Raw genomic sequence first — 25,225 nt, forward strand, 5'->3', positions numbered from 1 at the left:
TTGTTTCTCCCCTGGCAGAGTAAGCAAGACATATCGCTTCTCTAATCCATCTAGCGATAGAATTCTTTGTGACACTTGAACCCTTTTTTCGATTCTGGAAAGAAACAAACAAAGCCCTACTCTGTCTCCAGCTTTGTGTCCTATTCAAGTACTCTAATATCGCCCTCTTTACATCTAGAGTATGATATTTTTTCTCCTCTTCTGAACCTGGATTTTCATAAAAAGATGGTAAATAAATCTCCTGACTTCTATGAAACTTAGTTGCTACTTTTGGCAAGTATGCAGGATCTGGTTTTAACCCTGCTGTTCTGTTGGTCAAAAATGACCGACTTTGAACTTCAATATTCTTTAAATTATTCAAGATGCGGCTCTGAAACCCGTGGCCGACCGACCCATCCTCATTTAAGTCAATCAACCACAAGTTTCAGAACCGCATCTTGAACACCCCAAAAAATACCAAAGTTCAAAATAGGTCTCCCCAGACCGAACAGAACAGCAGGGTTAAGACAATCTTATCCTGGAGAATTATTAGATAGGGAGGATCTACTGATAATGCCTGTATATCACTGACCCTCCTGGCAGATGTTAACGCTAAAAGTAGAGCTGTTTTTAAGGTTAAATTTTTCATTGGAATAGAATTCAATGGTTCGAAAGGGGGTTCAGTCAACGCCTCAAGCACTAAATTTAGATCCCAAGGGGGTAATCTTACAATATGGATTGGGTTAGAACGCTGACATGCTTTAATAAACCTAGCAACCCATCTATTACCAGCTATATCACTGTTATACAGAGCCCCTAAGGCTGAAACATGAACTCTCAGAGTGTTGACTGCTAAACCCAATTCCCAGCCCTTCTGAAGGAATTCTAGAATGACCGAAATCGGAGCTTTATCTCCTAATGGTTGCTGATAAAATGTAAGGAATTTTTTCCAAATTTTAGTGTAGATTTTTGTAGTGACCTCCTTCCTGCTTTTCAATAAGGTAGCTATTAAAGCATTGGAGAACCCACTCTCCCTCAGAAGCTCCCTCTCAAGTTCCAAGCCGTTAAGTGAAGAGTCTCCAAATTTGGATGACGAAATGGACCATGAGAAAGGAGTTCCGGAACCACTGGCAACACCCAGGGATCGGTCACAGACATTGTCATGAGGAGAGAGAACCAAGGCCTCCTGGGCCAGAAGGGGGCAATTAAGATCACTCTGGCTCTTTCCTCCCTGATCTTTCTGAGAACTATCGGAATCAGACACATTGGGGGAAAGGCATATGCCAGCTGGAAGTCCCAACGGATACGAAGGGAATCCACTAAGAACGGTTGGTCTGCTATGTGTAATGATGCAAACTTCCTGACCTTCCTGTTCTCCCTCGTAGCAAACAGATCTATTACCGGCAAACCCCAAAGATTGACTATCTGATCGAATATCTGTTTGTTTAGAGACCATTCCCCCTGCCGAAGGGAATGGCGACTGAGATAGTCTGCCTCTATACTGAGTTCCCCTTTTATATGAACTACCGACAGGGAATGAAAGTGATTCTCGGCTAGGAACAATATCTGTGCTGTAGTGGTCATTAGGGATCGTGACCTTGTCCCCCCCTGATGATTGATGTAGGCCACCACAGTCATATTGTCGGTTTGTATTTGTACATGCGAATCTTTCAGGGATGGTAGTAAGTGAAGAAGAGCCTGATTGACCGCAGCAAGCTCTCTCAAATTTGATGAATTCTGGGATTCTTGGATCGAACATCGCCCCTGGGTTAGAATGTCTCCCATATGGGCCCCCCAACCGAACGGACTGGCGTCTGTTGTAACTACGCTGTCCGGTGTGATGGTCCAGAGAACTCCCTTTGATAAATGTGCCAGGTTGAGCCACCATCTCAGATCGTGAAGAGTGGCTGGTGATAGACTGAACTTTCTGCTTAGAGAACCCTGAAGATCTTTCTCTGCTTGAAGAATTTCGTACTGAAGCATTCGAGTATGAGCCTGAGCCCATCTCACAGCCGGTATACGCGCAGTCAATGATCCTAGTAGAGACATTGCGTCTCTTAAACTTAAGTTTGGAACTTTCCTTACAGCCATGATCTTTTGAATGATCTTCTGCTTCTTTTCCTCTGGTAGAAAGTATAACTGATTTTCTGAGTCTAGAAGAACTCCTAGGAACATTTGACATCTTGTAGGTTCTAGTTTTGACTTTTCCCTGTTGATTATCCATCCGAGTTCCTGTAAGGATGATATTATGGCATTTACCCGAGCCGTACACTGAGCCATCGAATTCCCGACTATTAAAAAATCATCCAGATAAGGCACTACAAGGGTTTCCCTCTCCCTGATATGGGCCATTACTTCCGAAATAACCTTTGTAAAAACTCTAGGTGCCATGGACAGGCCAAAGGGCATTGCCCGAAATTGGAAATGTTTAATTTGATGGTTTACCCATAATTCCATCCTGAGGAACTGTTGGTGATTTCTGTGAACTGGAAGATGGTAGTATGCATCTTTTAGATCCAAGACCGACATGTAGCACCTAGGAAACAAAAGCTTAGTTGTTGATTTAATGGATTCCATCTTAAAAGCGTGGTATTGAAGATATTTATTTAATTTACGCAAATTTATGATAGTCCTAAAGGACCCATCAGGTTTGGATATCAAAAATAGCGGAGAATAAAAGCCCGACTTCTCCTGACGTTTTGGAACCTCTTCAATAACTCGCTTTGTAAGCAATTGTTGAATCTCTAATTCTAAGGCCTGTTGTTGGGCTGGAGAGTCCAGCGATGTTGTTACAAAATGATCTGGGGGAGTTCTCAAAAATTCTAATTTTAACCCTGACGCAACTACCCCCATTATCCAGGCACTAGAAGTTATTTTTTTCCATTCATCTGAGAAGAACCTCAGTCTCCCCCCTACTGGTAGATCTGGTCTATCTGTAGTTACGTCTATGTCTTGATAAAGATGAAGGGTTCTTATAGTATCCAACTTTCTTTTTTTGATCTGATTATTCCCAGTCACGATTATATCCTTGCTGGTCTGACTGAAATCTCCTGAAGGGCATACGTCTCCGGAAGGCGTTCCTAAAAGTGGGATTACATGTTTTAGGAAATCCCTTCTTTCTATCCTCTGCCTTTGCAAGGATGTCATCCAGCACCGTGCCGAATAGGTACTCACCCCTACACGGAATGGAGCACAACTTGGCTTTAGCCTGAGCATCCCCCTTCCAGGTCTTAAGCCATAGTGCCCGTCGGGCTGCATTTGAAAGACCCGCCGACCTTGCGGCCAATTTTAAGGAATCAATCGAAGCATCAGCTAGATAAGCCGCTCCTTCTCTGATCTGAGACAGGGAATTCAATAACTTATCCCTAGGTACTTTCGCTTTAAGTTGTTCCTCCAACTGAGTCACCCAGACCATAACTGATCTGGCAGTACAGGTGCCCGCGATTGCGGGTTTAAAGGCTACAGATGATGACTCCCACACCTTCTTAAGGAGCATGTCAGCCTTCCTATCTGAGGGATCCTTAAGGAGTCCCACATCCTCTAGTGGTAGCGAGGCTGTTTTTGAAGTAGAGGCTACTGCCGCATCTACTTTCGGAATCTTCATCCACTGAGATAAGACATCATCCTCAAAGGGGTACCTTCTTTTTGCGGCCTAAGGTAAGAACCCTTTATCCAGCTTGTCCCACTCCCGTTTGACCAGATCTTTAATTGAATTTACCACCGGGAAAGCTCTACGACTTCTCTGGCACAGCCCCGCGAACATAATTTCCTGGGTCGTTTTTGCTTCTTTACTTTCTGCAACCCCCATAGTCGCAGGGACTGTCTTAATTAATGTTTCCATATTATCAACGGAAAAACAAGGCCTTCCCTCCTCATCCGAGGAGGATGGTGAAGAACTTCCCGCGCATTCGCCCTCTTGCAATGAAGGGCTAGAATCGGACACCATCTCCATACTGATCTTTTCATGCCGTCTAGACTTAAGGGACGATCTTATTTCTTCCATAATCACTTCCCTCAAATCCGATGCCCGGAGAGGGGCCTCCTCTTCCAAAGTACGGCATATACACGTCTGACACAACTTCTTTAAATCTTTAAATAGCTGTCAGGTAGTGGCTCCGTGCATAAAGCACACTGTTTATGCTTAGATTTAGAAACTTTCTTCCCCTATAACAAAGCATAGTACAGAAAACAATTGTATCAGCTACTGGCTCGGATATAACACTCACCACCGCTGGCAATATGGAGTACCGGTCTCTGAGGGGGCGAGGTGCGACGGGACGTCGGGTTGCCAGAATCCTGCTGCCCGCGTACCACATCACCGCTATGAGATCTGCTGCTACCGCTCCTCTGCTGCTCTCCTAGCTGCAGGTGTTCGGCGTCTCCTGTAGAAGACATGCTGCCGCACACACTCACCAAGCGCTGCCTTTCTTTTAAAAGTCCCGCGCTCCTCCTCCCGGTCTCCTCGAAAGGGTACTTCCGGGTCATAAGCGCCGACCTGCTCCAGCAGCATCGCGCGCGCGTGGACGACCCAGGGCGGCATGCCTTCCCCCAGGAACGCCACTAATCCTTGCCAGACGAGGGGGGGGAGCTGAACACAGTACTCCCCCCGACGCCGCTTCCGGGCCCCCGACTCTGCCGTTCCCCCCGGACACCGGACAGAGGCTTGGCAGACCCGGGTAAGACGAAACCTGCAGGCTCCCGCCGTCCGGACAGGAACCCAAACTGGAGGGCGAGGGGGACCGCCCCTTTTTAACCTGTAGGTTCCTGTCCGGAAGGTGGGCGGATCCCCTCTCTCGTTGTGGGTGCTGTCGTGGCGATAGGAAAAACAGGTTATATTATACTCATCCAGGGGCGGTCCGATCCGATGGGTGTCGCAGGTCTACGTCCTCTTCCTATCTTCTGCCGCGGCTCCGGTGCAGGCGTACTTTCTATGCCCTGTTGAGGGGAGAGCAAAGTACTGCAGTGCGCAGGCGCCGGGAAAGGTTAGAGGCCCAGCACCTGCACACTGCAGTACTTTACGCTGCCCTCAACAGGGCAAATCAGTACGCCTGCGCCGCAGCCGCAACAGAAGCAAGGAAGAGGACATCATTGTATGAAGATGGGAGGCACAGGACCGGGACTGGACCGTGATGCCCATTGGACCGGACCGCACCGGGACCGCACCTGGGTGAGTATAATATAACTTGCTTTTCTTATCTTTCAGGATACATCGGGGGCTTATCTACAGCATTACAGAATGCTGTAGATAAGCCCCTGATGGCGGTGGCCGCAGTTTATAGCGGCAAATGGAGGTGACAGATTCCCATTAAGACAAACATTAATTTGAGAGGTACCAGGAATTCTAGAAGCTTCTAAACTGAGAATGTTGCACACATCATGTACACATGAGAACGACTTACTTTGGAGCCAAACAGGTACTGCGGTTGGGCGTTCGGTTGCTTGTCACGTTGAATTTCCTGAGAAAAAGGTAGGACCGTACGAACAAACCTGGATGGGTAAAGTGAGAGCACAATTAAGTAATGCATGCTATGTGCTGCCAGAAATGAACATTTATACTTTTTCTACTCAAAGTAATTCGAATGAAAATCAAAAACTTAGCCAAAAACTCCATCATAATAAGAGGACTGGGTGACAATTCTGTACAAAAACGGGGATTATATTTCTAAGACTGCTCAATACCAGCAAAACAAGGCAAGTCCTTATTAAAGAAATGGTGGCTGATGTAAACCTGACCACATATAACCAGAAAATACGGACTGGCAGTATACTCTAATTGCTTGTATAGAGCTTTCAATTATAATTCAGCATCCTCAAAGTGTATTATCTTATGCAACAGAAAACCATTGACTGATTGGAGCCTCCTCCTCATTGTCCTAAGTCTGGCTGGAGACTGCTCCTAATAGCCAGTTTCCTACTCCACACTGATGAGGGGCAAATACCCTGAAACAGCTGTCTGTGGATGGATACCATATTTTGGCATAGGTGGTTTTCCTTTATGGATGCTGCCCTTCCCGTGGTTGTTCCTTCCCGGTGAAAGACCTGGCTATTCATTGCTTGCGTTGAGAAACACGTGATGGTGTCTCCGCAGCTTTTCTACATAAATTAAATTTTGGACAGCTGAACACTAATAACAAATGTGTCCTTGAGATTACAATATTTCTCACATTGGTTATCTACAAATAAAATTCATAACATTTTACAAAAACAATGTTTATAAATGGCGCCTGGAAGAGCTGAAATCCAATCTAATTGGTGGTCTTAAGTAATTCTGCTTTTCTTTCTTTGCACTAATGATAATTAGAGTTGAGCAAATTTTTCAAAATTCAGTTCCGATTATGATCGGCGACGAATATTCTTTTTGCAATATTCGCAAAACACGGCCAAACGTAATTGTAGTCAATTGATGTAGAAATTAACAAATGTGTTCAGAACCAATCATCAAACATAAATTCGGCACGAATAGGGTACCGATATAGCACGAATAAGGCAAATTGATATTCAGCGTCCGAATCCAAACATATTTGCTCAACTCAAATGAGAACGCTAACCTACTGCCGTGATTTAGGCATAAAAAACAATATTTGGTCGTAGGCAAAATAGTTCTGAGAAATAGGAGTTTATTAAAATTAGAAAGTACCTGTAGGTGGAACCGTTATAGCAATAGTTGGGGAGGAAATCATAGTTGAGCTCCCAGAAAACATGTAGCGTGATCCTGCCATAGGGGGCAGATACATTATGATTGGCTTCTCGGAACATGGCATCAAAACTGTCCAAAGTCAGGTATTTGCTCAGCAACTTATGAGTCATTCGGTTCACTTCAATAAGACCTTCTAGCTCCTAGGGTGTAAAGAAGGAGATATAGTAGCAGTGAAAGATATATAGGCAGCCAAATGTATAGTAAAGAACATGTCACCAGATTTCATGATAAACTGTATACAGTATGTAATAGACCTTTAAGACCCGATGAGACTGGTGGCTGGAAAATAAGGATTTTAGCATCTTATGAGACTTAGCTAAAGAGTGAGAGAACTGCTACATCCAAGTGCATGCAGTCTCCGCTCATCAGGCCTAACAGTTGCAGCTTGTACTGGGCAGCGTGACGTCTCAGCAGCATTGAGGAGGGGCCCTGAGGAGCCAATAAGCAGGTGAGGTGGGCAAAGATTGAGTTTAAACTTTCAAAAAGGATAATCCAGTTATTGGAACTGGTTTTCTGCAATAAGTACACCAGCCTTATCAAGTTTAAGAGATCTGTTTAAAAATGTATGTAGCCTATATTGTAAAATCTGGCGCCAGGTCGTCTTTAATTGTCAAGTTAGGAACAATGCCCATAACTTACAAAAACAAAAAGATGGGAGCAGTGCCGAGGATTGTGCTTCCTGTTGGGATGTTTGCACAAACAGCAGCTTGGGTGCAATACCCAATTCTAATGAATAAGGCCAAGTTCACATTTGCGTTGTGCGGTGCTGCGTCGGCGACACAACGCATACAAAAGCGCATGCAAAACGCAGCTTTTTGTGATGCACGCGTTCATTTTTGCATGATTTTTGGCGCAGAAAAAAATGCATCATGCAGCGTCCTCTGCGCCCTGACGCTTGCGCCAAAATGACGCATGCGTCACAAAACGCAAGACAACGCATGTCCATGCGCCCCTTATGTTAAATATAGGGGCGCATGACGCATGCGTCGCCGCGGCTGCGCCCGACGCAGCACCGCACAACGCTAATGTGAACGTAGCCTTAGACAGGTACTTGCAGAGCATTCACACGTTTTGGTAGGGATATGGAGCTGAGTTGTCTACGGTACCACCCTCCCCCAAACGAAAAGGAGGAGCATCAAACAACCCTTCATGACCTTGTATTTGCAATAAACCATAATCTTGTTGTCACTGGCTTTTGATTTATGCAAGTTGTAAAGTACAGACCTGCTTAAAGTCACAACTAGTGATGAGCGCAAGTGCTCGGTTGTGCAGAGTATCGCGGTTGCTCGAGTGACATGTTCGAGTCCCCATGTCCGCATGTTTTGCCGCTGTTAGACATACCCGAGCACCCTAGGCAAACTCGAATAACGAGCACTTGTGCTCATCACTAGTCACAACATCATAATGAGGGTTGAACTTTTTTTTTTAAGCACTGAAGAAACAAAACACATGAAATGTGATGGAGAGCAACAACTCCAAACTCAATAGGAAAAAACAAGAGGCATGACTTGGCCACACTTTGTACTTTAGCCCTCCCTTTGATGACGCCTTCCTAAGTGGAGAAGCGCACGCTTGCTGCATGTCTAAAAGTACACACGAACCCCATTCAAAGCAGACTTAGAATTCCAAACGTCTTAAAAACAAATACAAGTCATGGCCAGGGCATGGTAAGGCTTCGGGTTTACATTTCAGCTAAAGCAGCTGGAAAAACAACTGCTACGTAACTCAATCTCATCCTTCCTGCATGTTGTGAATGTGTCACTTATTTATGGCTTCGGGAATAACACAAGTTCACATCAGAAATATCTGGACAGCATCTTTCAGTTGACATCTTGCATCACACTCATCCAATCCAGGTCTTCTCAAGGTTCAAGTGTAAACATTCACACAAAGTTAATAGTTCAGACCCTTCCAGTGAAATGAAGGTCACAAACTTTGGCAAACACTTTCTAGATATCAGTACCGTACAAGTGGGGGAGGTGGATTTTAGTGTTGCCCATTTTACATTTCTATTCTTTGTGACAGGGCTCAGGCCTGTGCTCCTGTTCTCGCGACACAACAAAACCACACGTAGCGAATTACATGGTGTTTTACAACAAGCACAGCTGAAACTCAGGAGAAACTACAAAATTGCATAATTTTGCAGTAAAACCATGTGTAAATTTTAGCAATTAAGGTTACAAGAGTACAGGAAAAAATGTGGCACAGATGCCCCCAAACCCGTTAAACTATTTTCACAAGTGGCGGAAATGTTCTACTTTGGATTTGGCCACAAATCTGCGTAGCATACAGGGATTTTACACTACTGCATTACAAAGCATTGTAAAAACCCGCAATGTGTGAACATGGTTATAACATCTAAAGTTTTATGGCTACAATTGAGGAGGTATTTCATAGAAATTTGCACACATGGTGGTTTTACCACTTAGCCCGAGTGCCCATGAACCAGAACTAGCAGCGCTTTGGAAGCAGGGTATGTTTGCTGCATCCAAAGCGCTGCCTTCTATATATGGCAGCTAAATCTGCATGTTTTCAGTGAACCGTGCTCATTTACCAGATTCAATACATTTCTATTGGTGTGGTGTCTCCGCAAGAGAAATTGACATGCTGCGGTTTTGATAGATGCGATGCATGTCAGCGTCCGCGGGTGATTCGCAGGTAACTATGCACGCACAGTGGGCATGGGTTTTCTAGAAATGCCATCCGTTATGCTGTCAAACCTGGCTGCTACATAAGTAAGCAGGATCAAACCCACAGCGGCTCCTGATTGTGGGCACAAACCATTAAAAGAGTTATCTTTTCCTTATGAGGCTAGAAACATACCAGCAGACAGTTGCCAACTACCTGCTTTTTCTGCCCAAGGACGATCTCTCTCGGCTCAGGGGCAATTCTACAGCTTCATCTAAGTCAATACATCAGCTTACTCCTGCGGTCTTGCTTTGTTGATGGGGAGTCACTGCTGACATTATGCCGATTGACTGTCAGCTTTTTGCTACCAATCAGCTTGATAAAAGTAGTGACGCACTGTCGACAGGGCAGAAGAGAATTGCTGGCAGGAGCGGCCCATGACTTGTCTGAGCAGGAGCACATCTTCACGGGACAGAACATGCAGGAATCTTTTGTACAGTATCAATGGAAAGGTGTGTACAATACTTTATGAATACATATATTCATAATAAACAGTATTAAATGTAAGAATTTAACACATTTACACTTCAAGATTGTGCACTGTACTGAGTTCACACAGACATGTAATGTTCAATGTTACGATGTAAAGGTTAGTATTCAACCATTCATTCACGATCCTCGGCCTGTGGAAACAATTGTCTGACACAGTTTGCTAGTCAGGAGTTATGAGCGCATTGTTTAGATAATTATTTGTTCGTGTCGATGAACCTTAGAAGTACAAATGGTCTTGAAACAATTTTGTCCACGTTGCTTTCCACTAGATAGAAGACGATACTCACCACAATGGACGTAATGTCTTCACTTTCAAATCGGCCAATTGCCAGTTCCAGAGATTTGTACATTGCTGCAGTAATTCTCTGAGTAATCAACCGATTGAGATCAATGGATCGTCCCAAGAGCTAAAATAAGTAAGCATAACAGAAGTCACTAATAAAGACTTTCAGAACACGATCTAAGCAATGAGATCAATCTCCTTTTTCAATCTCTGAATAATTACGGTAAGTACTATTTTTACAGCAAGACTTCGTAGCTCAACCATGTCAGTTTTAGTAAATACTGTCTGCAAAAAAGTAAAAATAATGAAGCATTTTTTCTAAGATCTGTGCCTTCTGTAATGCCTCCAATGAGAAAGAAAGAAAGAAAAAGAAAGAAAGAAAGAAAGATAGAAAGAAAGAAAGGACAAATGGGCAGTTTCTTTAACCCTGTCTAGCTATTGTTGACACTTTTGCTGTATAGGGTCCCAAAGGCAAGAGTAACACGCAGTTCTCAATTAATACATTTTCAGGAGGAATGACCAAGTAAATGCACAATGCAAAATTAAAATAAAAAAAAGCTGCAGAAAGAGCTTGTCACACTTAATGAATGTCTCAACTCTGATTATGATAAATTCAACATCTATCCCAAACCCCCAAAAGGGGCTAAATCCAATGGTACAATATGAAACATCTCGTGCTGTAAACTATTACAAATTCAGATTAGATTACATTTTCTGCCATTTGCCCAGACATCCAACAGTGCTTTCTCCACATTTTTTTTCCTTAATGACATATCAATTAAAAGTTATACGTAATTATCATTAATAAATCGCAATTTTGGACTACTTGATGGGCCACATGCGGTACAGCACATATACTAGAACTGACAGCAGAAATCGGAATAAATTAGGGCTTGTTCACACATTTTTTCTGCTCGGGAACAAGGGCAGTGTTTTAGGCACATTACATTTCATTTTCTGCAGGCAAAACCTGCTCTCTTGGCAGTAAAGAGGTTACTTACAAAAAAAACTGGTTTTGCTGCCTTTTTCAGGATCCCAAAGTTCAGCTTTGCTTCCACCAGACAAGCATGAACAATGCAAGGTGTTAGGTCACCAATGCAAGACGTATGTGACACCATTAAACCAGTTTTGAAAAAAAAAAGGCAAATTTGATCAAATTATTTAGTGGGAAAAGATTATTAGGTCTGAAAAAATAGTGATATTTAGAGAAAAAAAAAGTTCACAGGAGTTCATGAAAAAATACATAATCACAAAAAAAACAGCGGAGGGGCGGGGGGAAAGTGAATTGGTAGGGAATAGTTTATTTAAGACATTTAAAGAACATTGAGTTTGTAGTACACAGTTTACTTTCAAAGATTGGTTGGCCCTTAAGTTGGTCAGGTATTGTCCAATTTCACAACTTGGTCGGCCAATGTTTAATTTACAAAAATCACTAATTTAATTAAACTTAACTAATCCTAACTGCCATTCTCAGGTGAAGAGATTATGGTTAAAACTTGGGGGGGAAAATAAAAAAAAATTTAAAAAAAATCACAAAAATAAATGGGGTTCACAAAGTTTTATCTGCTTTTTTTCACTAAAAATGCAGCAGAACCGGATACCTCTGAATTTTGCTGCATTTTTGCAGTTACTCTACGAGTGAAAAAATGCTGCAAACGCTGAAAGAAGTGACATGGTGCAGTTATAAAAGACGCAGCAATTTTCCAAGTCAATCAGGAAAAAAAACACAGCAAAGATGCAACGTGTAAACATAGTCTTACTGCAGAAGAAAGATTTCTAAAATCTAATTCACCTGGTGCATTTATTTTCCTGGCTCTTTTTTATTGTAGTATGTGAATTCTTTCTGCATTTTTTTACTCACTGAATGCATAAAAAAGCGGCAAAAAAATGCAACAAAAACGTAAGTAATGTATGTAACATTTCTCGTTCTAAAAAAAAGCAACAAAAAAAAAAAAAAACTGTGTGAAAATACCCTTAGACTGAAAAATTGTTCCGGTTATTAGCAGGCATAGATTTCCATCTTTGACTCATGGGCTGTCAATGTGCATCTCTAATAATTACCGTATATACTCGTGTATAAGCCGAGATTTTCTGCACCTTTTTTGCGCTGAAAACGCTCCCCTCGGCATATACACAAGTCATTGTCCAGAAAAAAAGGTGGGGGAGGGGGGACGGCAGAGTAGCGGCAGTGGCACAGTGACAGCTGCCGACTCCCAGAAGACATCATACTCACCCTCCTCGCGCCGTCAATGCATCTCCATTGTCACGGTAATGAATATGCACGAGTCTCCACCCCCATAGGGGTGGAGCATATTCATTACCTTAATGAGCGGTACCACGTGACCGCTCAGCACAGGAAATTGAGGAGAACTACCGCACAGGGACAACGGAGATGCAGCGAAGGCGCGAGAAGGGCGAGTAGGACGGGGGGAGGGTGAGCCATGCTTATAACAATGAGATGGGGGGGTGAGCTATGCATACAACAACCGGGGGAGCCGAGCCATGCATACAACAACCGGGGGAGCCACACATACTAGTCCAGGACGGGGGGAACCACACATAGCAGGACAGGACGGGGGAGCCACATACCAGGTCAGGACAGCCACACATAGCAAGACAAAACGGGGGGAGCCACATACCAGGACAGTACGGGGGGAGCCACATACCGGGATTGGACAGGGGGAGCCATGCATAGCAGGACAGGGAGGAGGGGACAATGATACCCTGCTTATACTCGAGTAAATAAGCTTACCCAGTTTTCCGTGGCAAAATTAGGTGCCTCGGCTTATACTCGAGTATATACAGTAAGCGCATTTTACTCCAAGGTGCATTTGGTTAAGTTTGGCATAAAAAATCCAGTCTTTGTGTGCCCTCCATTGTCGTTCCGGCATTAGTTTTTTGGGTCAAATACACACCTGAACATGACGCTGCTTCAGTAATGTGTCGTAACGGTTGGATGCTGGTTGTGTAAGATTGACTCCTTGATTTTTACAATCCGATCGAAGCCGCTTCTCCAGAAGTAAACTGCAAAATAGAAGAAAGTCAGAGCTCTGATCTTCCACCATGAGGAGGCCTGGGTGTACCATGGTGAAACACGTACCTTCCAGCTACAACTTTATAATGAGCAAATATTTGGTCCGCCAATTTGTATACAAACTGGTCAAAACACAGGTTTACCTGCAGGCAGTGTAAGAATAAAGGTTACCAGGGGAAGGGTAGATTATTAAATACAAGTTTGAAGCTCTGCGACAATACAGAATCCTGCAGGATTGATTGACAAGATAGGCTCACTTACTTCAGCTTCAATCTCATCATACAGAAACTGCTTTTTGAACTTTGTGAGGGCATAGTGTGCACTGTCATTATACAGATCCAGAGAGTAAAGCACATACCTAGAAAAACGTACAAAAAATACATCAAAATTATCAATCACATCAGTGTCCTATTGACGCATGCATCTGTGACATGATCCTAATATCTATTTACCGACAGTACTAAAGCAAGGTACTGCCCCCATACGACAAACTAGATCAATGTACAATCAGAAGCCTTACTCCATCATCGATGCTTCTTTGGTCTCCAGAATGTGATCAGTTAAAATCCAAGGCATGGACATCTCAATGGGGAACTGAATTCTACGACCCATGGTCAGCTCCAAGAAGAACTCTCTGAACCACAGCTGGGAGAGGTCACAGCAATGCTGTAAGGTCTCTATAGAAGGGAGCAAACACAGAATTAAGCATTGGGACCTCAGCGTCATAAAGACAAAGACAGAATACTGGAACGTAGTGAAGTCGGACATTTATGGTGTGTCATTGCATTATTAACAAACATCAGTGCCAAAGACAACCAATCACTCACCCAAAAAAATGAGCTGAAATTGGACTAGGTCCCAGTGATAAACATTCCTTTTATTATTTCCATCATCAAATGTCTTCTCCGCTGGAGTGGTATCATTAATCAATGTTCTCTGCCCCAAGTATTATACCATCCGCCATCTTCAGCTGTTCCCAGAGCAGCTCCGGTCCTGTTCCGCCATCTTGTGAGCACAGCTCCTGACTGACTGAAGGTCAGAGGTAAAAGGTCACAACCTCTCAATGTAAGTCTCTGAGACGTTCCTTATGGCTCTCACAGACTAACATTGAGATGTGACCTCTGGCTCATCCAAACCCTGGAGCGATCTGGCAGGTCACAACCTGCAGAAGATGACCGGAGCGGTGCCGATAAAAGATGAAGATGGCAGCTGTAAGTGTATTACCAAGGGTAGGGAATGTCAATTATTAGCACCACTCCAGGGATAAAATAAAAAAAATATATATACATGCTGGAGTGGTGCCTTAAAGAGTAACAGTCATTTTAGTATTTATTTCATAAAATCGATACTACACATGGAAATAAACAACTTTATAATATACTTTATCAGAAAAATTGCTTCTAGCATTCATTATCAAAATTGCCAATTCTGAGGTAAAATCTGTATTCAGAGAAGACAGACTTTCCCATTACTGAGATGGCGGTTGCTATGGATACAATTATATGTGAAAGAAGAGGGAGGAGCTCTATCTCTAGCTCCTCCCATCTACATAGAATTGTATCCGTAGCAACCGCCATCTCAGTAATGGGAAAGTCTGTCTTCTCTGAATACAGATTTTACCTCAGAATTGACAATTCTGATAATGACTAATTGGAATATATTTTATCAGAAAAATTGCTTATTTATTTCCCTGTATAAGTTAAAGTGGTGTTTTAAACATGTCACGATACAAGTTCTTACATTATATGACAAAACAACTTTGAATGCACAGTATATACAGTTGCCATCAAAGTTATTTACCTACATTGCAAGTTAGGTTTATTAACAAAATGTATAAAAAAGTAAAAACTTTCTGCTGTTTCCAATAAACCAAACAAGAAGAATATAAATTCAAAACAATTAATGAAGGAACGTGCTAAGAGATACTCGGATATCACTCGAGTATCGATATGCTCAGCACTCATCGAGCACTGGCTGGTGCTCAGATCTGAAGATCGAATCCCGCCCCCCATGTTTGGCGCCTGTTACACAGCCAATAAGCATGCGGAGATTGCCTTCCAGCCACTGTAATGCCGTAGCCATCTTGGTAGTGACATGACTGTAATTGGATGGCCGTATTACCTCCTCAGCAGATGTTATAAGAGGACAGACAGGCGCCACCACGCTCGGCTCACTGACAGTTCTGATTGGCTATGTGCCAGGCCGGTGTGCAGAGTTTAACTAACCCTCTAGAGTTGATGCTGAAGCATCATATTAACAGTCATAAGGGCTAATCCTGTGCTTTGCTGTTTGTATCAGATACATTCTGCATTTAGCCTAGAGACAGTTACAAGAGCAGGGACAGTGGCAGAATACAACGTCTAGCCAGGGTTTAGGGCTTTGCAGTTCATTGCTAAAAATATAGCTGCTGCACGTGACCACATTGACTAAATTATCATCCATTCAGATTAATGTGCTTATGGTTACATTACAGTGGTATATAAAACCACTTTGCCTGCTACAATTGACCAAATTTTTGGGTTCAGTAAAAAAAAAAAGTTTCAATTAAACTTGGTTTCCAGAGACCTAGCAATTAGAAAATGCTTAATGCGTGCGAGAAAAGGATGTGCAGGTGGAAGTGCTGATGATGGCACACTCAGACGCTGTGGACGAGGGGCAGGTGCGACTACGCCTTTTTTCTGGAGAACAAGAAACACACCATCCATGACACAGCTTCTTGGTTGCTTTGCAGGGAGGCATGGGACACCACTTCTCAAGCCACACCACTACAAACAGGTGGTCGGTTGGATAGCACATAATGCTTCCAGCAGGCTTGCCAGCACCACCCAGTTTTCCACACGGTCCGGTCTCACCAACCAACAGTCTGGACCACTTAATCCTCACCCTGATCCTCCTTCCTCCATCATATTGATTCCCAGGAGACCAGTGATCCCACACTTGGACACTCTGAGGAGCTCTTTATATCATTATTTCTGGATTATGGCCTCTCAAACTGCATGTTCCAAGAGGGACAGAAGGAGATGCTGTGCAGTAATGCACAAAACTTAAGAGCAGCGCAAGAAGATGACGGTGAAGAACGGCAAATTCTGTCTAAGGAGGTAGAGGATGATGAGAGACAGTTGCCAATAAGTCAGGTTGTTGTTAAGTCACCAAGTCAGGAGAATCAGGGTGCAGCAGTGGAAGACAAGGTGGTGGATGACAAAGTCACAGACCCGAACTGGGAAGCTGGCATGCAGAGAGTGTCCAGTAGTGCTTTGTGGGAGGGATCAAAAGCACCGAAACAGGCAGCAAGAGGCAGTCGGGTGACCAGAGGGATAAGCCAAGCAACTGTTCCGCAAAGCACCGGCACTTGTAAATTTCCCCATAGAAGAGTTAGGTATTCCCCAGTCTGGGACTTTTTTCTAAAGAGTTCTGAGACAAAAATGGTCATTTGCAATCTGTGCCATGCCAACATCATAAGGGGCCTCACCACTAAGAGCCTAACCATCACCAGCATGATCAGACACATGCCATCTAAGCACCCGACTCGATGGGCCGAACGCCAAGGTCCACAATTGGAGCCAGCAGGTGACACCACTGCCTCTTCCCCTGTGCTAGGCATTTCCCAATCCCCGGTTCATGACACTGGCACAGATGCCTTCCGCCATGCACCTGTCCTTCAAGATTCTGAGGAACCATCATCAGATACTTCCAAACACTTGACCCAGCACAGCGTTCAGCTGTCCCTACACCAGGCCTTGGGGCGAAAAAAAGTTTCCAGCCACCCACTCACAGGCCCAAACACTAAATAGGCACATTTACAGGCTGCCTGCAGTGGAAATGTTGCCACTTAGACTTGTAGACACAGAGGACTTACAGGACTTCCACCGGCTTATGGCGGCAACCATCCCTCGGTGCAAGGTCCCTAACCACCACTATTTCTTCCAGTGTGGTGTTCCCACCTTGTACCAGCTGGGGCAGAGTCCCACCCTGGAACAACACATGTGCTACCCACAATAACGATTGCTGGCCCTACTTCTATAAGGGTTTCTTCCACCTCTTACAGACTGCTCATCCTTAAGTACAATTTCAAGATAACTGAAGGTGCCTCGTTCATCTGTACAAACAATTATGCGCAAGTACAAACAAGACGGGAATGTCCAGCCATCATACCGCTCAGGAAGGAGACGGGTTCTGTGCCCCAGAGATGAACGTGCTTTGGTCCGACATGTCCATATCAACCCAAGGACAACAGCAAATTACCTTGTGACGATAATGGCGGAAGCTGGTAAGATTGTGTCAATATCCAGTGAAAAGAGTACTGTATCAAAATGGGCTGAAAGGCCACTCTGCCAGGAAAAGCCATTACTCCAAAAGAAACAAAAACCCAGATTAATTTTTGCAGATGCACAGAGGAACAAAGACCTTCATTTTTGGAGACTGGTCCTGTAGTCTGATTAAACTAAAACTGAACTTTTTGGGCATAATGACCATCGTTATGTTTGGAGGAAAAAGTGGGAAGCTTGGAAACCTACGAACACCATCCCAACTGTGAAACATGGGGGGTGGCAGCATGTTGTGGGGTTGTTTTGCTGCAGGAGGGACTGGTGCACTTCACAAAATAGATGGTATAATAGATGGTTAATACTGAAGCAACATCTCAAAACATCAGCCAGGAAGTTAAAGCTTGGAAGTTAAAGCTTGGGCGGAAATGGGTCTTCCAAATGGACAATGACCCGAAACTGCCAAAATAGTAACAAAGTGGCTTAAGGATAACTAGGTCAATATTTTGGAGTGGCCATCACAAAGCCCTGATCTCAGTCCTATTGAAAATTTATGGGCAAAGCTGAAAAGGCAGGAGTGAGCAAGGAAACCTACACACCTGAATCAGTTACACCAACTTTTGCCTTTGCAGTAAGTAATAGAAATGCCTTAAAACATTCTCGCTCATTATTCTGGCATTTGGAAAATATTAATAATTATGGTAATCCTAACTGACTTAAAATGGGAAAGGTTTAATTCTGATTTCATGTCAGATATTGAGAAATACATGCATATGTTTCTTTTTTATATAGTGTATGTAAACTTCTGGTTTCAACTGTATATGCTCAAAACCATATAAGTAAGCCACAGATGTTTTGGGATTCTGTTCTGTAAAGCTAGGATACAAAATTAAAACTTTTTGGCCTATGGATCAGTTGTACGTCTGAGGAGAAAGAACGAAGCATAAGCTGATGAAAACACTCTGCCTACAGTGAAGCATGGTGGTGGCTCGGTGATCCGCTTGGGCTTTTTTTTTTTACCTCTAGCATTGAAAACAGACAGCGTGTGGAGCCCAAGATGGATTCAATTATCAGAAAGTCCGAGGAAAATATCATCACTTTTGAGAGTCATCATTGGATCTTCTAACAAGACAATAATACTTTAAAGTCCACCAAGACTTGGTTACAAAAGTCTTGGAAAATTTGGGATTAGCTGTCAAAATCACCTGACTTGAATCCCCAAAGAAAATCTGTGGCGAGTTTGAAGAATTTGGTTGCAGCATCCAAATCCCAGAATATTAGTGAAATAGAGGCCATTGCCCATGAGGAAAGGGCTAAGATTCTTCCATAATAAAGCTAGAAGCTGATTTACAAATATGCATCACTTTTATAGCAGGTCATAACAGCAAAGTGTGCTCTACCAAGTACTAAATATGTTTGTCTTGAATAATTCTGCAATTGTCAGAAAAAGTGTCATTTTGTCATTAATTCGGAGAAACCACTTATTATATTAAGTGTGTCGAGCTACTTAAATAATTCTTGTTTTATTGCATACAGTAGAAAGTTTGGTAATAAGCTTAATTACATAATTTTAATAACAACTGTAATATTAGCATTAAAGGGGTGATCTGAAACACATTCGTTTTCATCCTAAATGCCATGTTAATGCCAGAATCTAATTTATTTTTTAGCATAGTCCTTACCATTCCTCACTACACTTTTTTTTTTCCCATTATAAATTTCCTTTTTGATGAGGCTTTATTTGAGAATCCCAGTGCATGCTGGGGCACTCAAAAGAAGCTCGTTCGTGAGCTCAGTTTTAGGAGCTGGGCTAGCCCCTGCTCTACCATGCATGCGCTGGTTATCAATTCCTACGTATGCTCAGCATTTCTGGCTCTATTCCTCACCTAGCGCTGCCTTCTCCAACTTGGCAAAGACCTCATTTGCATGAAGCCACACAGCATACAGGATGCAGCAAAGCATGAAACGGCGCTGGGCAGAGGATAGAGCTGGAGTGACGGAAGCTTGAGAAGAGCTTCCACGTGCAAAAAGCAAGGGAGACCTTTACCCAAATGTTTTATTGGTTGATCGTTTTATTAATTTCTTTGGAATTTAGGTTTTGTGCTTGATAAGATCTATAGACTTAATATTCAGTGTGCTATATTTAACCATTAAATCTGTGGAATACTCATGACATTCACCTCAGCCACCTAGTTCAAAAAACGGCAAGTGAAATGTGCAATTATTAACAAAAAAAGGCAATGAAGCATTATCAATAATATTCGAGAGACAGTACCCCGAAACACAGTGTCTGCAAATTGAGATTCTGGTTTGGCTTTTATCCTAAGTCATGTGACAAGGCACGTTAAAGGGTCGACTCGACATTGATTGTTAGGACTGCTACTTCCAATAGGTGGCACGTGTGTGTGTGTGTGTGTCCGGGACTGGCATCTGCACCGTTGCAGCTACAGCCAAAAAACAGGATTTTTGGTTGCTTACCGTAAAATCTGTTTCTCGGAGCCTTCATTGGGGGACACAGGAACCATGGGTGTATGCTGCTGCCACTAGGAGGCTGACACTATGCAAATAAAAAAAGTTAGCTCCTCCTCTGCAGTATACACCCTACCGACAGGAAGTAGGATATTCAGTTAGTGAGAAAGCAGTAGGAGAAGCAACATGTAAAATAAATAATAATAATATAATTAAAATAATCTTTATTTATAGCGCGCTAACAAATTCCGCAGCGCTTCACAGTTTAACAGTTTCAAACACTCAGAGTGTTCCAAGAAACTCAAACGTAAACAGTATAACACAATAAACAGAGCTGTTCAACTTGGGAGGGTGCTGTGTCCCCCAATGAAGGCTCCGAGAAACAGATTTTACGGTAAGCAACCAAAAATCCTGTTTTCTCTATCGCCTTTCATTGGGGGACACAGGAACCATGGGACGTCCCAAAGCAGTCCCTGGGGTGGGAAAAAACAGCCTTCCATCAGGTCAAAAGACTCAACACTGCCGCCTGCAGGATCCTTCTGCCTTGGCTGGCAACCGCCAAAGTGTAGGCGAACGTGTGGATGGAAGACCAGGTTGCCGCTTTGCAGAGCCGTAGGGCGGAAGCCCTGTGGTGCACCACCCAGGAGTCACAGACAGCCCAGGTCGGGTGAGACTTTATCCCCAGAGGGGGCACTCTGTACTTGACCTGGTAGGCCTACAAATTGCCGTTCTGAACCAGCGAGCAATAGTCGCCTTGGAAACCGGCAGGCCTCTGCGCGTGCCATCAGGAATGACGAAAAGAGAATCCGTCTTCTGGAAAGCGGACGTTCTATCCAGGTAGATCCTCACTGCCCTAACGAGGTCCAGCTTGGTCAACGATCGCTCCAGAGGATGAGTCGGAGCTGGGCAAAGGGAAAGTAGAACGATGCTCTCGTTGAGGTGGAAGGTGGAAACCACCCTAGTAAGGAAGGAAGACAGAGACCTGAGGACCACCTTGTCCTGGCGGATGACCAAGGAAGGAGGTCGGCGAGAGAGGGCCGCCAACTCGGAAACGCGGCGGATGATGGCCACAAGAAAGGCCACCTTCCAAAATAGAAGAGAGACAGGGGAACCTCCGCAAGAGGCTCAAAGGGGAAACCCTCAGAACGTCCAGTACCAGATTTATATCCCATGAATCCACAGGGCCCTGAAAGGAGGGACAGCATGGGCCACTCCTTGAAGGGAGGTCTTAACCTGTGGCCGAGAAGATACAGTCTTCTGAAAAAGGATGGAGAGCGCAGAAACCTGGCCCTTCAGAGAACTAAACGCAAGGCCCGAGTCCAGACCTGCCCGAAGGAAAACCAAAATGGAAGGAAAGGAAAGGGACCTATGTAAAATGCAGTTGGACTCGCACCAACGGAAATAAGCCTTCCAGGTACGAAAATAAATCCTGGAAGGCAAAGGCTTCCTAACCTGGATCATGGTGTGAATCACCCGGTCCGAAAGGCCGGACGTTCTTAGAACTGCGGTATGAACAGCCAACGCCGTTAAACTGAGCGACCGAGAATTCGGGTGGCAAATCGTACCCTGAGACAGCAGGTCAGGCCTGTCCGGAAGGCGCCAAGAAGCGTCCGCGAGGAGATTGACGGTCTCCGCAAGCCAAGCTCTCCTGGGCCAGTCCGGGCAATCAGAAAACCGGCACCCCTTCCGCTTTGAACTTTACATAGTAACATAGTAACATAGTTAGTAAGGCCGAAAAAAGACATTTGTCCATCCAGTTCTGCCTATATTCCATCATAATAAATACCCAGATCTACGTCCTTCTACAGAACCTAATAATTGTATGATACAATATTGTTCTGCTCCAGGAAGACATCCAGGCCTCTCTTGAACCCCTCGACTGAGTTCGCCATCACCACCTCCTCAGGCAAGCAATTCCAGATTCTCACTGCCCTAACAGTAAAGAATCCTCTTCTATGTTGGTGGAAAAACCTTCTCTTCTCCAGACGCAAAGAATGCCCCCTTGTGCCCGTCACCTTCCTTAGTATAAACAGATCCTCAGCGAGATATTTGTATTGTCCCCTTATATACTTATACATGGTTATTAGATCGCCCCTCAGTCGTCTTTTTTCTAGACTAAATAATCCTAATTTCGCTAATCTATCTGGGTATTGTAGTTCTCCCATCCCCTTTATTAATTTTGTTGCCCTCCTTTGTACTCTCTCTAGTTCCATTATATCCTTCCTGAGCACCGGTGCCCAAAACTGGACACAGTACTCCATGTGCGGTCTAACTAGGGATTTGTACAGAGGCAATATAATGCTCTCATCATGTGTATCCAGACCTCTTTTAATGCACCCCATGATCCTGTTTGCCTTGGCAGCTGCTGCCTGGCACTGGCTGCTCCAGGTAAGTTTATCATTAACTAGGATCCCCAAGTCCTTCTCCCTGTCAGATTTACCCAGTGGTTTCCCATTCAGTGTGTAATGGTGATATTGATTCCCTCTTCCCATGTGTATAACCTTACATTTATCATTGTTAAACCTCATCTGCCACCTTTCAGCCCAAGTTTCCAACTTATCCAGATCCATCTGTAGCAGAATACTATCTTCTCTTGTATTAACTGCTTTACATAGTTTTGTATCATCTGCAAATATCGATATTTTACTGTGTAAACCTTCTACCAGATCATTAATGAATATGTTGAAGAGAACAGGTCCCAATACTGACCCCTGCGGTACCCCACTGGTCACAGCGACCCAGTTAGAGACTATACCATTTATAACCACCCTCTGCTTTCTATCACTAAGCCAGTTACTAACCCATTTACACACATTTTCCCCCAGACCAAGCATTCTCATTTTGTGTACCAACCTCTTGTGCGGCACGGTATCAAACGCTTTGGAAAAATCGAGATATACCACGTCCAATGACTCACCGTGGTCCAGCCTATAGCTTACCTCTTCATAAAAACTGATTAGATTGGTTTGACAGGAGCGATTTCTCATAAACCCATGCTGATATGGAGTTAAACAGTTATTCTCATTGAGATAATCCAGAATAACATCCCCCAGAAACCCTTCAAATATTTTACCAACAATAGAGGTTAGACTTACTGGCCTATAATTTCCAGGTTCACTTTTAGAGCCCTTTTTGAATATTGGCACCACATTTGCTATGCGCCAGTCCTGCGGAACAGACCCTGTCGCTATAGAGTCACTAAAAATAAGAAATAATGGTTTATCTATTACATTACTTAGTTCTCTTAGTACTCGTGGGTGTATGCCATCCGGACCCGGAGATTTATCTATTTTAATCTTATTTAGCCGGTTTCGCACCTCTTCTTGGGTTAGATTGGTGACCCTTAGTATAGGGTTTTCATTGTTTCTTGGGATTTCACCTAGCATTTCATTTTCCACCGTGAATACCGTGGAGAAGAAGGTGTTTAATATGTTAGCTTTTTCCTCGTCATCTACAACCATTCTTTCCTCACTATTTTTTAAGGGGCCTACATTTTCAGTTTTTATTCTTTTACTATTGATATAGTTGAAGAACAGTTTGGGATTAGTTTTACTCTCCTTAGCAATGTGCTTCTCTGTTTCCTTTTTGGCAGCTTTAATTAGTTTTTTAGATAAAGTATTTTTCTCCCTATAGTTTTTTAGAGCTTCAATGGTGCCATCCTGCTTTAGTAGTGCAAATGCTTTCTTTTTACTGTTAATTGCCTGTCTTACTTCTTTGTTTAGCCACATTGGGTTTTTCCTATTTCTAGTCCTTTTATTCCCACAAGGTATAAACCGCTTACACTGCCTATTTAGGATGTTCTTAAACATTTCCCATTTATTATCTGTATTCTCATTTCTGAGGATATTGTCCCAGTCTACCAGATTAAGGGCATCTCTAAGCTGTTCAAACTTTGCCTTCCTAAAGTTCAATGTTTTTGTGACTCCCTGACAAGTCCCCCTAGTGAAAGACAGGTGAAACTGCACAATATTGTGGTCGCTATTTCCTAAATGCCCAACCACCTGCAGATTTGTTATTCTGTCAGGTCTATTAGATAGTATTAGGTCTAAAAGTGCTGCTCCTCTGGTTGGATTCTGCACCAATTGTGAAAGATAATTTTTCTTGGTTATTAGCAGAAACCTGTTGCCTTTATGGGTTTCACAGGTTTCTGTTTCCCAGTTAATATCCGGGTAGTTAAAGTCCCCCATAACCAGGACCTCATTATGGGTTGCAGCTTCATCTATCTGCTTTAGAAGTAGACTTTCCATGCTTTCTGTTATATTTGGGGGTTTGTAACAGACCCCAATGAGAATTTTGTTACCATTTTTCCCTCCATGAATTTCAACCCATATGGACTCGACATCCTCATTCCCTTCGCTAATATCCTCCCTTAAAGTGGACTTTAGACAAGACTTTACATAGAGACAAACCCCTCCTCCTCTCCGATTTTTACGATCCTTTCTAAACAGACTGTAACCCTGTAAGTTAACTGCCCAGTCATAGCTTTCATCTAACCATGTCTCGGTTATTCCCACTATGTCAAAGTTACCTGTAGATATTTCTGCTTCTAGTTCTTCCATCTTGTTTGTCAGGCTTCTGGCGTTTGCGAGCATGCAGTTTAGAGGATTTTGTTTTGTTCCAATCTCCTCACTGTGGATTGTTTTAGAAATGTTCTTACCTCCCTTCTGAGTATGTTTTCCTGGGTCGTCTTTGTTCGAGTCTAATGTTTTTCTTCCCGTCCCCTCTTCTTCTAGTTTAACGCCCTCCTGATGAGTGTAGCGAGTCTTCTGGCGAATGTGTGTTTCCCAGGTTTGTTGAGGTGTAGTCCGTCTCTGGCGAGGAGTCCATCATACCAGTAATTCACACCGTGGTCCAGGAATCCGAATCCTTGTTGTCTGCACCATCGTCTTAGCCAGTTGTTTGCATCAAGGATCCTGTTCCATCTCCTGGTGCCATGCCCGTCTACTGGAAGGATAGAAGAAAAAACTACCTGTGCATCCAGTTCCTTTACTTTCTTCCCCAACTCTTCAAAGTCCTTGCAGATTGTCGGTAGGTCCTTCCTTGCCGTGTCATTGGTGCCAACATGTATCAGAAGAAATGGGTGGACGTCCTTGGAGCTGAAGAGCTTTGGTATCCTATCGGTCACATCCTTGATCATCGCACCTGGAAGGCAGCATACTTCTCTTGCAGTTATGTCCGGTCTGCAGATGGCTGCTTCTGTGCCTCTCAGTAGTGAGTCTCCCACCACCACCACTCTTCGTTGCTTCTTGGCTGTACTTTTTGCTGTCACTTGTTGCTGTGTGCCCTTTTCTTTTTTGCTTGCTGGTATTGCTTCATCCTTA

The 25,225-nt window shown here is 43.6% G+C and overlaps 1 protein-coding gene across 2 annotated transcripts in view; it reads right to left on the reverse strand.

The window, feature by feature from the left end:
- Positions 1 to 25,225, reverse strand: part of CYFIP1 (cytoplasmic FMR1 interacting protein 1) — a 129,732-nt gene that overhangs the window by 45,255 nt on the left and 59,252 nt on the right. For both annotated transcript variants that reach the window (XM_069757843.1, XM_069757844.1), the window contains exons 17-23: positions 13,694 to 13,850; positions 13,435 to 13,531; positions 13,240 to 13,316; positions 13,055 to 13,163; positions 10,144 to 10,263; positions 6,617 to 6,816; positions 5,379 to 5,466 (exon numbers count right to left, since the gene is read on the reverse strand). In XM_069757843.1, coding sequence (XP_069613944.1) covers positions 5,379 to 5,466; positions 6,617 to 6,816; positions 10,144 to 10,263; positions 13,055 to 13,163; positions 13,240 to 13,316; positions 13,435 to 13,531; positions 13,694 to 13,850 — 848 coding nt within the window. The remainder of the gene's footprint in view (positions 1 to 5,378; positions 5,467 to 6,616; positions 6,817 to 10,143; positions 10,264 to 13,054; positions 13,164 to 13,239; positions 13,317 to 13,434; positions 13,532 to 13,693; positions 13,851 to 25,225) is intronic.

This window comes from Ranitomeya imitator, chromosome 3, assembly GCF_032444005.1.
Source record: "Ranitomeya imitator isolate aRanImi1 chromosome 3, aRanImi1.pri, whole genome shotgun sequence".
NCBI lineage: Eukaryota > Metazoa > Chordata > Amphibia > Anura > Dendrobatidae > Ranitomeya > Ranitomeya imitator.